Genomic DNA, 15,029 nt, shown 5'->3' on the forward strand with positions numbered 1-15,029 from the left:
TCTAGCAGATTACTCCTCTCCTAATTCAGTAATTTGTGCATCTTGTTTTTCATTTTAAGTTATAGTTGTTAGATACACATCTTTCCTGAGGAAGAATTCTGATTTGCATTTTGAGTTTTATTATCATATGTATAGCTTTTCTGATGCGTCAGCTAAATCCTATTTAAGATAATTACTGACTTTACATGTGGTTTTTGTTACAGATGGCATTGGAGTCAAGAGAGATTATAAACAGGCCCTGAAGTATTTTAATTTAGCCTCACAGGGAGGCCATATCTTGGCTTTCTATAACCTAGCCCAGATGCACGCCAGTGGCACAGGTGTGATGCGATCATGTCACACTGCAGTGGAGGTAAGGTCTCTTCTTCTGGCTTCTGAAAGGCAGTTGATTTGCCTAATAGGAGGTCTACCTTTTAATTCTAGTTACCTTTGCATGATTTTTTTCTGCAACAGAAATAGACTAAGTTTCCGGGCATTGATATACTTAAGGAGACTCTGAGGGTCTATGTGTTTTATTTATTTTGTCTCTCCCTATTACAGTCATTGTTTATAAAGTCAAATTTTATTGTTTACAGTGTCTTTAGTACCTAGGACAGTATCTGATACATGTTGTGTGTTGTTGAGTTGGTTCTGACTCAGTGACCCTGTATAGGGTTTCCAAGGAGCAGTTGATGGGTTTGAACTGCTGACCTAGCAATTAGCAATCCAGTGCTTAGTCTACAGTGCCACACCAGTCAGTCATCAAAAAAAGACTAGGTTGAATTATATATTACAAAAGGGAATGCTAATACTTTTATCTCCTAATCCTTTTATCCTCTTTAGCTATTTTATACCTAGCATATTAGTACGACACTTATAAATGCTTAGAAACATTTCCAAATATTCCTGTACTTTAGTTTAATCACCTTGTATTGCTGTAAGGTTAGCACTGGATTGCTAACCATATGGTCAGCGGTTCAAATCCACCAGTTGCTGCTCGGAAACCCTATACAGGGTCACTGTGAGTCAGAACTGATGGCACTCAATGGCAGCATTAGTAGTACTTACCTCATAGGGCCGTTCACAGAATTAAATGAATTAACATGTGAAAATCAATAGAATAGTACCTGGCACACAGTAAATGGTATGTACTTGTTTCTGATACTTTCATGAACTTCATAAGCTTTCACTGATTTCTGAAAACTGAGGAGAATGCCTCAATAAATATCTCAAATTTTTGTGCCAGTTTATGAAAGCTGCCAGAGATTAAGAACCACTTCCTGTTATATCTTTCTACTTGTTATTTTTCATTTATTCGTTTCTTTTCTTTCCCTGTCCCATAGTTGTTTAAGAACGTGTGTGAACGAGGTCGTTGGTCTGAGAGGCTAATGGCTGCCTATAACAGCTATAAAGATGGTGACTATAATGCTGCAGTGATCCAGTACCTCCTGCTGGCTGAGCAAGGGTATGAGGTGGCTCAGAGCAATGCAGCCTTCATTCTCGATCAGAGTGAGTTCAACAATGCCAGGCTGCACATCAGCTTAACCTGTTCAAAGGAAAAGCCTCCAAGGAGCAGTCTTTAAAGTTGCAAATGAAACTTAGTTAGCAACTGTAGGCACACTTAAGCTAATTTTTCCTCAGATCTATAAGTTATCAAACTTAGTATTTTGATTCACGTTGACAGTAGAAATAAATTTGACATCATAAAATTAACTGCTTTCAATAAAAATACTTTACAAAATAAAGTGGATAAGAAAACATTGTTTTTCCCGAGATAGATAGATCCATGGAAATGGCTCAACAATTGGTCTCATTATTTGCTCTGTGGATAAACATGTTTCAGGATATAGTGCTGTCCTAAAACTACCTACCCTTTTGAACTCAGTGTGTTATTCCAATACTTGTTAACCCTCAATACTTGTTTAACATGTGTATCCCAGTTCTTGTCTAAATTGCTCCATATAGCCACCCTGGGGTGCAAATGAAACCTCTAAAAGACTAATGTGTTTCTTTAAATGAATGATTTGTATTTAATTCTTTCTTACAGGAGAGGCAACCATTGTTGGTGAGAATGAAACTTACCCCAGAGCTTTGCTACATTGGAACAGGGCTGCCTCTCAAGGTGAGACGTTAATTCATGGGTAAGCATTTCACTGGGACCTCGCTATATTGGTTTTGGTTTCCCCTAAAGATAACTCATTCATTACCTTAAAAGCAATTAGAGATACTAATGCCTAACTTACTTGCATTATGACTAGTATTTACTCTTGAAATGGAAATTCTGGTCCCGGGGTTTCTAAATTGAATTGCAAAGGTTTTGTATTTTGTGCTATGGTTCATTCTTTGCTTTTTAACTTGCAACTTATGTGGTATAAAATGAGCATTGAGTAAAATCTGTAAAGTAATGTCACCTAATCCAGAACTCTAATCTTTCCCAAGTTTTTTCTTTTGACTATTTCTTTCTCACACATACTACTCTAAACATTAACATCTGCCTAGCTTTTCTCCAAGCTGAACTATTTTAAAATGTAAAAGATTTGATAGAACCAAAGAATGATCATTTGAGAAGTGTTTTTTAGTGAAATATGGGGCCCTGGTGGCACAGTGGTTAAGCCCTATACTGCTAACTGAAAGGTTGATGGTTCAAACCAACTAGTGACTCTTCAAAAGAAAGATACGACATTCTGCTTCAGTTAGGATATATAGCTTTACAAACCAAAGGGACAGTACATCTGGGATAGTTGTACTCTGTCCTGTTGGGTCACTGAGTGGAATTGACTTGATGACAGGGTTGGTGGTGCAGTGCTGTTGTTAAGTGCCATTGAGTCGACTGCAACTTACAACAACCCTGTATAGGGTTTCCAAGGAACAGCTGGTGGGTTTGAACTGCTGACCTTGTGGTTCAGAGTCCAGTGCAGTAGTAGCTACCATTTCTACGACTTTGGCACCGATGTTGATCACAAGACTGTATTTATTCATTACCCTGCATTTGAGCAGCAGCACAAGGTCGGCAGTTCAAATTCCCCAGCCACTCCTTTGGAGAAGTATGTGGCAATCTGCTTCCATAAAGACTACAGACTAGGAAATCCTATGGTGCAGTTCACCTCTGTCCTACTGGGTCACTGTGAGTTGAAATCAACTTGACAGCAACAGGTTTTTGGTTTTACTTAGTGGAATTGGGAGATCACACCCCATTACGTCACCTTTTCCTGATTACTAGAAGCACTCTGTAAAAAAGCTACACTTTGTTACATTTCTGATTTTATAACATTATCTGGGAGTCCAGTTGTGCCGCTGTAGGATAAGCACTAGACTGATATCCTCAAGGTGGTGGCTCATACCCACCGGCCACTCCTCAGAAACCCTATGAGTCAGAACCAACTGAACAGCACATAACAACAGCAATAGACTATTTGAGAGGGTGTGAAAAGGTGAATAATGGTGTAGCGCTATAGGCTAAAGCACTAGACCACAAGGTCAGAAGTTCAAATTCACCAGCCTCTCCTTGGAAACCCTATACAGGGTCACTATGAGTCAGAACCAACTCAACGGCAATTAACAACAACAATAAATATTAAAACTCTTTGCTTTATGTAAGCATGTTAGCTGGAAGAGAAATAACTATTTTAATTTTAAGCACATTTTATCTATTGGTAGTTTTCTATTTAACTTTTGTTTAAGGCTATACTGTGGCTAGAATTAAGCTCGGAGACTACCATTTCTATGGCTTTGGCACTGATGTTGATTACGAGACTGCATTTATTCATTATCGTCTGGCATCTGAGCAACAACACAGCGCACAAGCTATGTTTAACCTGGGCTATATGCATGAGAAAGGACTGGGCATTAAACAGGTGAGTGTGACTTCAAAATGAAGTTTTACATAATCTATCTGATTCAAGAGAAGCAGCTGCATCTTACAGAAAGTAGACTTTCTTTAGAACTTGTTCAGGTTTAGACCACTGAGTCTTGAAACATTTTTGCAATATTAAAGAAGACTGCCCTTCTAGCTCACATCTTCCCGCACACACTCATCAGTATCCATACTATCATATTTAGAATATTTAACTAAAGATCGACTCATGAAAATGAAAATGCAATACTGCTTCTATTAATAACTCTAGTTTAAGAAACAGGAAAGGTGCACTGAAGAAATTTTTTTTTTTTTCCCATCACAACTATGTACCTTCTCATTCTTCAAAGGTAGCAAAGAATTCTTAAAAGAATTTCATTGGGAAATCTTATTCCATCTACCCTACAGCCCTGATCTTGCCCTTCAGACTTCTTGTTTCTGAAACTCAGCATTTTAAAGGAACATGATTTGAGCCTGTGGAGAATGCCAAAACTACTGTTTTGATGCCATTTCAATTGAGGAGCTCAGAATTCTTTGGGGAAGGATTAGAGAGATGTAAACACTGCCTTAAGAAGTGTATGTACCTAGAGGGAGGCTCTTTCAAAAAACAATAGCAACACATTTTGATATTTTGGTTTAATTAAGGCTTCTTTAATTTTATCGCAATACTTTTTGACCTGCCCTAGAGACCTGGTGTGAAGCTGTACCTGAGTGAGGTTTGAGGGGTGAGAATGGGCCTTTTCTTTTATCAAGTGGAGGAAAGTGGCTGCCCACACAGGCTTGTTCTCAAGAAGATCTCTTTTAGTGAAGCACGCAAATGGAAGCTGAGATTCTGATAATCTTACTACTCTCCACCCAAGTACTCCTAGGAAAGTCAAAAATTATGTGTATTCCAGTCTGATGGTCGCTGCTCCAAATTGAAACCAAGAGTTGTTGACACGGGCTGAAATTTTGGGTAGGAAAAATTACCTTGAGATTTAAACTTTACCTCTGGAAACCATATGTGGCTATAGCCAGAGTATCTATATAGTTAATGGAATATTGGATGGGGGAAATGAGTGTAAGTTTTCTAATTTTTAGTTAAATTTTTCCAATTTATGCTGTTAGATAATTAAGGAAATTTTACCCAAGTAAAACTTGGGATTTTTCTTTAGATTAAGAAAATGCTTTTTTAAATGAAAATTTGAAAGAGGATTTTTCTAATAAATGAACTCAGTAATAAATACTGCACATTTAGACAAATGAATTTTGGCTTATTACCTTTATTATAGGATATCCACCTCGCAAAACGTTTTTATGACATGGCAGCTGAAGCCAGCCCAGATGCCCAAGTACCAGTCTTCTTAGCACTCTGCAAATTGGGCATTGTCTATTTCTTGCAGTATGTAAAGGAAACAAATGTAAGTGGTTCATGATTTTTTGGTTTTCTTTTTTTTTTCCAGGTTGTTTGTTTCATGCTTCTTTTAATTAAAATACAGATGCAATGTACCTAAGTTTTGTATTAAAACTGTATGGGTGGGGCTGCTAAGGAGAGCTGTTTCCTGTGAGTGTCCCTTCCCTGCCCACCCTCCCTCTCCCAGATAAATACAAAAGAAGGAGCATGGTGACTATAAACTCAAAAGGTTCCAGTTGTCAAGTGTGTTGAGCTATGATTCCCAACATTCTAGCGTTTTCATTGATGCTTACATTTTCTGGTGCATCAATGGAAATTAATACTGAGATTAAATAATAAAATTCAGTAATTCATGGAAATTTTAAAGAATCATTAACTAAATTCATTAAGCATTAAAGCAAATACCTGCCTGGTGTGAACTCAGACCAGTCCCTTAAAACAGAAAAAAAGAAGCTTCTGAGACCTTTTGTGCCTCAGATCCTTCTGAAAGTGAAACTTAAGTTAAAGACACCACCTGAAATTTTCTAAAGTCACTTGTTTATTTAAATAGGTAATGGTAGAACCTAGATAGGAGATAGAAGTTCCCTGTTCTCTTCAAAAACGTCTACCTTTGGTTAGCAGTAGTTATATGTAGATGGTCTTGGGTTCTGCCATTTTTACATTGTGTTAAAAGTACCTGTAGGTCCTGATGATGGAACTATGTATTTTTGCTGTTTTTTCTAATACTTTCTAACACAAGTATAAGATAAACAATAAAATCACCCATAATCCTACCATCCATATAGTCTAACTTTAAAAAAAATCTCAGGTCCTGTCTCAGGGAGCCCAGTTAGTAGTTTTTTTCTCGTTTTTTTTTTTCCAGAAAATAATTTAGAAACTATACCAATATTTTTAACTACATTGTAGTTAAAAAAAAGTACTTACTTTGAAAATTTATGTAAGAATTTATCTTAGATTTAATTTTTTAATTTTATGATTTTTTTAAAAATACATTTTAAAATGTGATTTCAATTAAGCACAAAGGATAATACCTTGTGTTTACCTTCTATTGGGTAAGTGGGTAATATCAGGAAAAACTTCCCTTCAGTCACACTAAAACAATGAAAAAAATCATGGATTTTTTTTAATTAAATTCTTAAAAATTCTGATATTTAATTTTACTTCTTAGTTAAATCATAACTAACAAGTATTATTCATTGAGTTATTAAACATTTTAGTTCCTGCCTCTTCACTTACATGAGAGAAGTGAAATCGCCAGCTGTCATTACAACCAAAGATTTTCAGCCTGTGCTGAAATAGGCCACAGGTGTGCCAAGGTACCATTCCCCTTGGCCCTCTCTTCACCCCCATGCTTCTTCCAAAGATGTTCTGTGAAAAATGGTTGGAAGTTAGTGTGCTAGATTACTTATGGAAAGGAATTCTGCTAGACATTTTATACAGTCAGCTGTTATGAACTGGTAGCTCAATTTTCAGACTTATTACTTTGAGCTTCAGTTGAAGGCTAAAACCTTTATTGAATAAACACATTGCAAGAAAGTTCCAAAAACTAAGTATCTCAGTAAGTTCTACATTAATCTTTAATTTATGATGTCACTTTCTCATTTCCTTCTTTGACATACATTTTAGTGATCATAATGCTTTTTCTTTTGTTTTCATTAAGGTCCGAGATATATTTACCCAACTTGATATGGACCAGCTCTTGGGACCCGAGTGGGACCTTTACCTCATGACCATCATTGCATTGCTGTTGGGAACAGTTATAGCTTACAGGCAGAGGCAGCACCAAGACATGCCTCTACCTAGGCCTCCAGGGCCACGGCCAGCTCCCCCTCAGCACGAGGGACCACCAGAGCAGCAGCCACCACAGTAATAGCCCCCGTGTCCAGCCTTGAACAGTGAATGAGGACATTGTGTGCTGAGAACACTTTCGTTTGATTTTCACCTCCTGGAAGAGGCACAAGGAAGCATTTAATTCTTCAAGCTGCTTAGAATCTGCTGCCTTTATTTTCAGGGATAAGTAACTCTTACCTAAGCTGAGTTGAATGTTTGTTTCAGTGCCATATGGAATAGCAACTTGCAGTGGCTCCCCTCCACCCCACCTTTTTTTTTTTTTCCTGGAAACAAATGTGAGACACTCAAAGTAATGTCTACTGTATCCAGCTGTCTTTCTTGGGGTCCTTTAGTTCATTTTCTCTCAATGCGCATAAGTTCTTCTAACCACCATCTTAAAGTTCTTATGCAGCAACACAAAAAACTAATCAGTAAATTTAAAACCCCAGTTAGCTGCAAGTTTAACCTTAATGTGTCTTAAAGTCTGAAAATAGAACTTGCCTTTTAAGTCACAACAAGAAAGAAAGAAAAGAAAGAGAGAAATGTCTTCAGTGTTTTGAAACTACAGTAACCGAGAAACACTTTGACCAGTCCTTGTGCAAGTAGAACATATTCAGCATATTTGTTATTTAAAAAGAACAGGTGGGTGATTGTTACACTTAATACCATACTTCTCCTCTTTAGAGATTGAAAGGCGTTCTTAAGGAGTCCTTTGTGGATTTTGCTCTGGAGAATGGAATGTATGGAAAACCTTGTGAATGGATTCCTTGAGCTAATGAATTTGCCCCCACCTACTCCATGGCTTGTTGGACTGGTACCCAGAGACTTGATCTGGAAGCCAGAGGATTGGCTAATTAGGAGATATTTGGTAGTGGGAGATTGGGATACCAAGATCATAGACATGCTGTTCCAAAAGTTGGAGCATTTGTTCCCAGAATTTATTTTTCTTTGCATTTTTTATTGCACAAAGAACAGACCAGCCTCCTGAAATCTTTCAGTCTGAAATATATGACAGACATGACTACCATTTTAATATTAACATTCAAAGAATGAAAGGTTGATGCTGAAACTCTGTGGTTGAGCAAAGCCAAAGCTTGTTTGTACTGTTAAATACTGTTGAGGTAAGTTTTTCTTTCTGCCAGTTTTATATTACAGTAAAAAGGAACTGCCTGCTTAGCAACCATCATATTCATCATCCTCCCACTGTTAGCTTTAGGAAAATCAAAGGTACGGCACTTCAGATTTCTCTGTCTAAATAGGATGGGAAAAAACAACAATAAAAGAAAACTGGGAAATTTACATCTCACACAAACTAAAGAGAAATAAAACATAAGCCGAATTTGTATTTCTTTTTTATTAGCAGATAGTGGTGTTCATCACGTTAGTATCTGGGCTGATTTTCTGTGCCTACTGACTTCAGTCTTAATACTCTTTTTCTCATAAACTATCATCAGCCAGAAAACTTGAAGAATTTATTAGCCTCTAGAATGATAAGACTTTGGTTTTGAAGTTGGGTTTGTATTCAGAACTAGATTTAATTAGTCTTTAATTAGTCTGTAATGAACATGAAAACCTTAGATGTGAAATTGTACACACCTTTGTGTGTTTAGAGTATTATAAGAAACCTGGTAAGCAAACTTCCCTTCCAGATAAATTGCTTCCAAATTTGAAGAGGTGGCCATAGAACTGTATGAATAAAAGCATATCTGTGAAAGGTAGGAAAATGTCCCCTCAGCTGTGTGATGTTGCTTTGGGCAGCTCTTATTATAAATATTGGCATTTGCGAGATGTGAGTGCAGTTGGTACAATAGGCTGCTGTACTCACACTGCCTCTTCTCCCTACCCGTCAAATATGTGTCATCCACAATTCATCTAGAAGGAACTGTGTTAATTTATTTAAAAAGTAAAGAAATCTTCCAAGATGACTGTAACTTCCGTTTTTCTCTTTTGTCATCCATGTAATATTTGCCCAGCAGCATTTTTATTTGTCTTTACTTTCCTCCCCGAGCATTTCTTAAAGCTGTGTGTACTACCTAAGAATGGATGAGCAGGTAGTATGTTCTTCATGCAATAACAAATTTCTTGTTGGTTTTCCACATACCATAGTCATTTTGTTATTATCAATATTCAATATATCCACCATCTCCTGTTTCATATGCTACCAGAAATTTGAACAGTATATTTTAAATAACGTAGTTCCTATGTCTTTAAAAGACATTCTTTTAAAGAATGTCTCAAAAAGACTTGGCATCCTTTTTTCTCTTTTGTTCATGAGACATGTTACCTTTGCAAAAAAGGAACCAGGTCTGGTTTTTCTCCTAAAATAATGCTCAATACTTACCTAATCAAATGGCATCCATTTGAATAAAATGACAGTAATAAAAGCTAGTTAATGTCAGTGACATTAAACTAACTCAGGGATTCAGGAGTTTTAGTGTTAGAATTTATAGTTAACAGACAGAGTGCAACTTCATTTCTCCTTGGTAGTCCATACTCTCCTGATCCCTTTTATAGTCTGTCTTGCCTTAACAAGGTGGTGACAGTAGGGTGTACGTTCGCTTACATTTTCTCTCTTAGGTGTTTGGTTTGTTACTTAGCCAACTGTTTGACTACTTAGACTTAAGACTATCCAGTTTGTTTTTATTTAATGTTGCAAAGGTAGCATGGAGTTGGTTTGCTTTCTTCTTTCTGTGTTTGAAGATTTTGTTTATGTCTTGAGGGATAGAGGGACTTACCTTAATTTTGGTTAGTAGTCAGTGGCACAGAGAAGATAAATTAAGACTTTGTTCCCCAAAGAAGATTCATAACTTAATATTTAAATCAGGTGAACTTATGAATCGTTAAACTTGGTACTCTTGAGGATTACGTTAATTTGTGAAGATTTTACCATTAAGCTGTTTTGTCTCTGTACTGTGGGGAAGTTTTAGAAATGTCCACCAGTGACCTGATGAAGAGCTGATACTCTGCTTCATTAAGGACGAGCTGTTGCCTCCAGTACCTTATTCTGTGTTTTACGTAGGAGTTTGGTTTGTGTTTTTGTTTTCCCTCCCTTCCTTGCTTCTCATGTTTGTTCTTCAAACCAATGTTTTGGAAATACGCATGCAGCTGTGTAAATGAAGACTACGACTCTTCATTTATACATGTGTAGCGTATATATTAACGTCTGACTACATCTGCAGAAAACTTCCTTTGTGGAGGTTTGGACTAACATTGCATATGTGCATTTTGGAATAAGATGCTTCAGGTAAACAGCCTCTGTACCTGCCCAGAGGAGAGCTGTGGGCTGTATTTGCCCCAGTGACAATTGGTGGTGTTTGTTTTGAAAGTGAGTTTAATATATATTACACAATATTATACCCAAAAGAATGCAGGAAATGATCAGAGCAAAGAAAACATCTATTTCATACAAATATTTTTCATCAGTCATTGCTCTCAAAGTGGGAATATTAAAATTCCTCATGCCATATTGTCTGAGGCAATAGCTGATTTTTAAATGTGTAGTATTCATTGAAAGAAGCAAAGTATCTCCTTCTATTTGGTAGTCCCAGAAAATTTTAAATCACCCCAGTTTGAAACGGTTTGCATTTTAGCATGACTGTTCATTCACACAAAGGGAAACCCCAGTGTTGTGTACAGGAGAAGCTCTCGGGGATGTGCAGTCAGCCATTCATTCCACATGTACTCAGATTGACAAACAGGTTGACGCCGTCCTCTCTGCTCTAAAGAGAACAAATCACAATGTTAATATGATCAAAGTTTAACCACTATGAATACATAGGAGAGGAAGTTTGTGAAGGAATCCCATGGTAGACTTTTTTGTAAATGTATTTTGTATTTAATGAAATGCAATATAAAGGCTGGTGAAGTGTAATATAATTGTGTAAACAAACAAATCCTGTTAATAGAGAGATGTACAGATTCGTTTTGTACTGTATCTTGAAACTTGTGAAATAAACATCCCACCTCTGGTTTTCCTGTATGCTGTGTTCTCCCATGGCTCAACACCTTTCCAGTCAGACCTTTGTTGTTGTTTGAACGTGGATGATTCAATGTGAGTGAACCTTTCTGGAACTTCAGAAACGTCTTAAAAAACATCTATTGGGGACATTGTAACCCATCTTCCATTTACTTTTAACTCCTAAAATTTATGGCACTGGATTGCTAACCACAAGGTTTTCAGTTCAAACCCACCATTTACTCTTCTGAAACCCTACATAGGGCTGCTATGAGTTGGAACCTTAAGAACAAAAACAGCAGAAATTTAATATTGCTCTATGAAGAATATAAATTTGCTCGGAGACGTTACCACTTTTTTAATAATCTCTGAAATATTTGACCTGAATCAGCCTCCAACACATAAGCACGAATTACTTTAATTTAGTCAAATTATAAGTGTAATTCACCCAAAGTTTATTTATCCATTGCCTTGTCCCAGAAATTATTTTAAGCGATCTTACAGCAGAACATACAATAAAAAATAAATGTAGAATAAGATCTAAATAAGAGGAAAATGAGAAAATGCATGGTAGAAGTGGGCTAAGATATTGGCCCTAAACTTCCTAGTAGAAAACTCCAAGAGGAAATTGATATAAAATGTTAGAAGCACCAGGTCCTTGGATCAAAAGTCTGAGCGATGTAAGACTGTGGCATGCCAATGTTCAGATATCAGATTTTACTTTGGGGGGCACAGACAGACAGCCACCCTAGATTCTGACCTTGGCTAGAGGTAAATTTGGGAGGTAGGATGTCAGTGGTCACAGCAGCAGGCTGACCTATGTACTACTTAGTCTTTTTTCTGACATGTCATTAAAATGAGTCCAGGGTCTCCATTGGCTGTGACTTGTGAAGCCACCTTTCTCCTCTAACTTCCCTTTTGTTACTAACTTTGATTATTTAGCCTTGAAATTTGCTCACTAAGTTACAACATATACATGACTCTATATATAAGTAAAAATTTAGAAGTAATTTCTGTAGTAAAAACTATTTTTGAAAACAGGAAAAGAAGGACTTTTTACTTTGCAGATGTTTTTCATGAGTAAGCACTTACAACTAAAAGGAGCTCTGGTGATTGTGTGCCGCCTAGTCGGTTCCAACTCATAGCAACCCTGTATAGGGTTTCCAAGGTCGTAAGTCTTTACTGGAGTAGAAAGTCTGATCTTTCTCCAACGGAGAGGCTACAATATTCAAACTACTGACCTTGCCATGAGTAGCCCAGCTCGTCATCCTCTGCTGTACCAGAGCTTCTTAAAAGGAGCTGCTGCTGTCTTGGGCCTTGTGTGTTTCTTCTCTTGTCATTTGTGACTTCACTTAGTCATCAGTGAAATTGGGGCCTGAAAATCCTGCCAGGCCTGTAGTTGATTATTAGTATTACCTTTTGAGCAAAACCGTGATTTTCCAAGAGGCTAAATTCTTTACACCTGGATTAATTTATTTTAAGCAAGGCCTAGGGTTAAAGCTGAATTAATGTATTTAATCCCACTTACAAAAAAACCTCACCCAATTTTTCCCCCAGGTAAATTGGAATGTGAAAATGGAGTTAAATGACTTTTGGAACATTCATATAAATATGTTGTTTCTCAATCATCCGTTTCCTTTTCTCTCTTCTCTACTTCCTAATAGAACTTGGTTAAGGGTCCTCAATCTCTTAGGATTAAAGGGAATTTATCATAAATCTTGTATGTATTAGATGTGAGATAGGAGATTCAGGTTTCTTAAGTACGGATATTTATCTTGACAGTGAAGAGATCATTGAATTTTACATGATCTAAATGTGCAACAGAAACCTCCATTCTTAGAAACAGATTTATTTCAAGATACGAAAGCACAGCTGTGGGTTTCAGAGTTTGCCCATCTGGGTTTCCCCCACTCTTCTTGCCATGTCTTTGGCTATAATGTGTTTTTCTCAGAAAAGTTTGAATAATTGAACTTAATGTTGTTTTAAAGGAAATGTCTTGAGACGAACAGACATTAATCTTACTTGGGCAGAGGGACGGTGGAAAGGGAAGAGGGGCATCCGGTTGGTATTGTTCCCTTTATATACCAGTAAAGAATGTACTTGAGTCTTTCCACCCTTCACATGCATGTTGTTTTATTTTACATACTATCTTGACAATGTTCGTTGGTTGGTAACATCTACCATAATGCACAGAAATGTACTTCTAGGGCAGAGAGGTGAGAATGGCACAGTATTTTTTCAGTTGCCCTATTTGACCCTATGACGTCTCTGGGTGGTGCAAACAGTCTTCTCTCAATTACCGCATGTTTGGCAGTTAAGAGTCGCCCAGCATTGCCTCACAAGAAAAACCTGGCAATCTGAGTCCATAAAAATTACTGCTTTTTTTAAAATAAATTTAAACAACAACAACCCTATAGAGTAGTTGTGTTCTGTAACCCAAAGGTCACCATGACTTGGAATCAGCTCAGTGGCAACAGCTTTGGATTGGGGTTATTTTAATTCTAGGTGCAATACGGACCTAAGTGGAAGTGTCCACATGGGAGCTATGAACAGCAACCCTATTATTTCAAAGGCAAGAAATAATGTCATTGAAGAAGCCCTAAGTTTGTTTAATAAGTATCTGTATTCCATCACTCATTGGAGGCTTAAAAATAATTAAAATCACATAATTAACTTAATAAATGCTTTGTGTACTTCTCAAAGTTGTTAAACCAAAGAAGAATCTGTTAGTTCCATCAAAAACAAAGTCAGTCAGGGATGGGACATTTATGCCTTGAAGCAGTGACATTGAGGAAAGTTCCCAGAAATTAGATGAATCCTAACTTTACCTACAGCAAAAGTAAATTGCAGTTCATTAGACCTATTGTCACTAATCAAAGGGGCTTTACCATTGCAAGTGAGCCACAATTCCAGCGTAGGAGTCATTTTGACCAGTGGGGCATATGCATTGGTGTGGGACAAAACTATTCAGTGACTACAATTGGATTTTGCATTCTCAGTAAATTCCTCTATAGACCCGCCCCACTTAACTACTCCCATTGAAAAAGGGGATTATGGATCAATCCTGGCCCTGAATGCAGAAGGGAAGGATGCTATAATAAAGGGACCTGTTGTTGTTGTTAGGTGCCATCCACCTTATGCACAGTAGAAAGAAACACTGCCCGATCCTCGGCCAACCTCACTACTGTTACCACGCTTGAGTCCATCTATGCTGCCACTTGGCCAATCCATCTCGTTGGGGGTCTTCCTCATTTTCTCTGACCCTCCACCTTACCAAACATGATATCCTGCTCCAGAGACTGGTCCCTCCTGACAATATGTCCAAAGTATGAGAGATGAAGTTTAGCCATCTTGGCCTCCAGGGAGCACTCGGGCTACACTTCTTCCAAAATGGATCTATTGGTTCTTTCGGCAGCCCATGGCACTTTCAATATTCTCCTCCAACACCATAACTCAAAAGCACCAATTCTATGGTCTTCCTTATTCACTGTCCAGCTTTCACATGCATATGAGGTGATTGAAAACACCATGGCTTGGGTCAGGCGTACCTTAGTCCTCAAACTGACAGGATCCCTTTATTATAGCATCCTTCCTTTCTGCATTCAGGGTCAGGATTGATACATACTAAAGGGATCCTGGAGTCCTGGTGTGGCGCTGTTGGTTAATGTGCCAGACTGCAAAGCCATTTGAACTGCAAGGTCAGTGGTTCAAGCTCACCAGCCACTCCTCAGAAACCCTATACAGGGTTGCTATGGGTCAGAACTGACTCGATGGCACTTAACAACAACAAACGGACTCTAGGGTAGCTATAGGGCCCTGGTGTGGTGCTGTGGGCTAATGCATCAGACTGCAAAGTCATTTGAACTGCAAGGTTGGTGGTTCAAGCTCACCAGTAGCTCCTTGGAAATCCTATACAGGGTCACTATGGGTCAGAATCAACTCAGTGGCACTTAACAACAACAACAACATGGTAGCTATGAATCAGAACCAACTGGACAGCACTTAACACCAAAACAACA

The 15,029-nt window shown here is 37.8% G+C and overlaps 1 protein-coding gene across 1 annotated transcript in view; it reads left to right on the forward strand.

Moving 5' to 3' along the window:
• SEL1L (sel-1 suppressor of lin-12-like (C. elegans)) overlaps window positions 1–8,031 on the forward strand; it is a 63,035-nt gene extending 55,004 nt beyond the window's left edge. The window contains exons 16-21 of the mRNA XM_006864750.1: window positions 204–352; window positions 1,323–1,488; window positions 2,027–2,101; window positions 3,661–3,833; window positions 5,104–5,232; window positions 6,886–8,031. Of these exons, the coding sequence (XP_006864812.1) occupies window positions 204–352; window positions 1,323–1,488; window positions 2,027–2,101; window positions 3,661–3,833; window positions 5,104–5,232; window positions 6,886–7,095 (902 nt within the window). The 3' untranslated portion in view covers window positions 7,096–8,031. The remainder of the gene's footprint in view (window positions 1–203; window positions 353–1,322; window positions 1,489–2,026; window positions 2,102–3,660; window positions 3,834–5,103; window positions 5,233–6,885) is intronic.
• Window positions 8,032–15,029: the final 6,998 nt, after the last annotated feature.

This window comes from Chrysochloris asiatica, unplaced genomic scaffold (assembly GCF_000296735.1).
Source record: "Chrysochloris asiatica unplaced genomic scaffold, ChrAsi1.0 scaffold00070, whole genome shotgun sequence".
NCBI lineage: Eukaryota > Metazoa > Chordata > Mammalia > Afrosoricida > Chrysochloridae > Chrysochloris > Chrysochloris asiatica.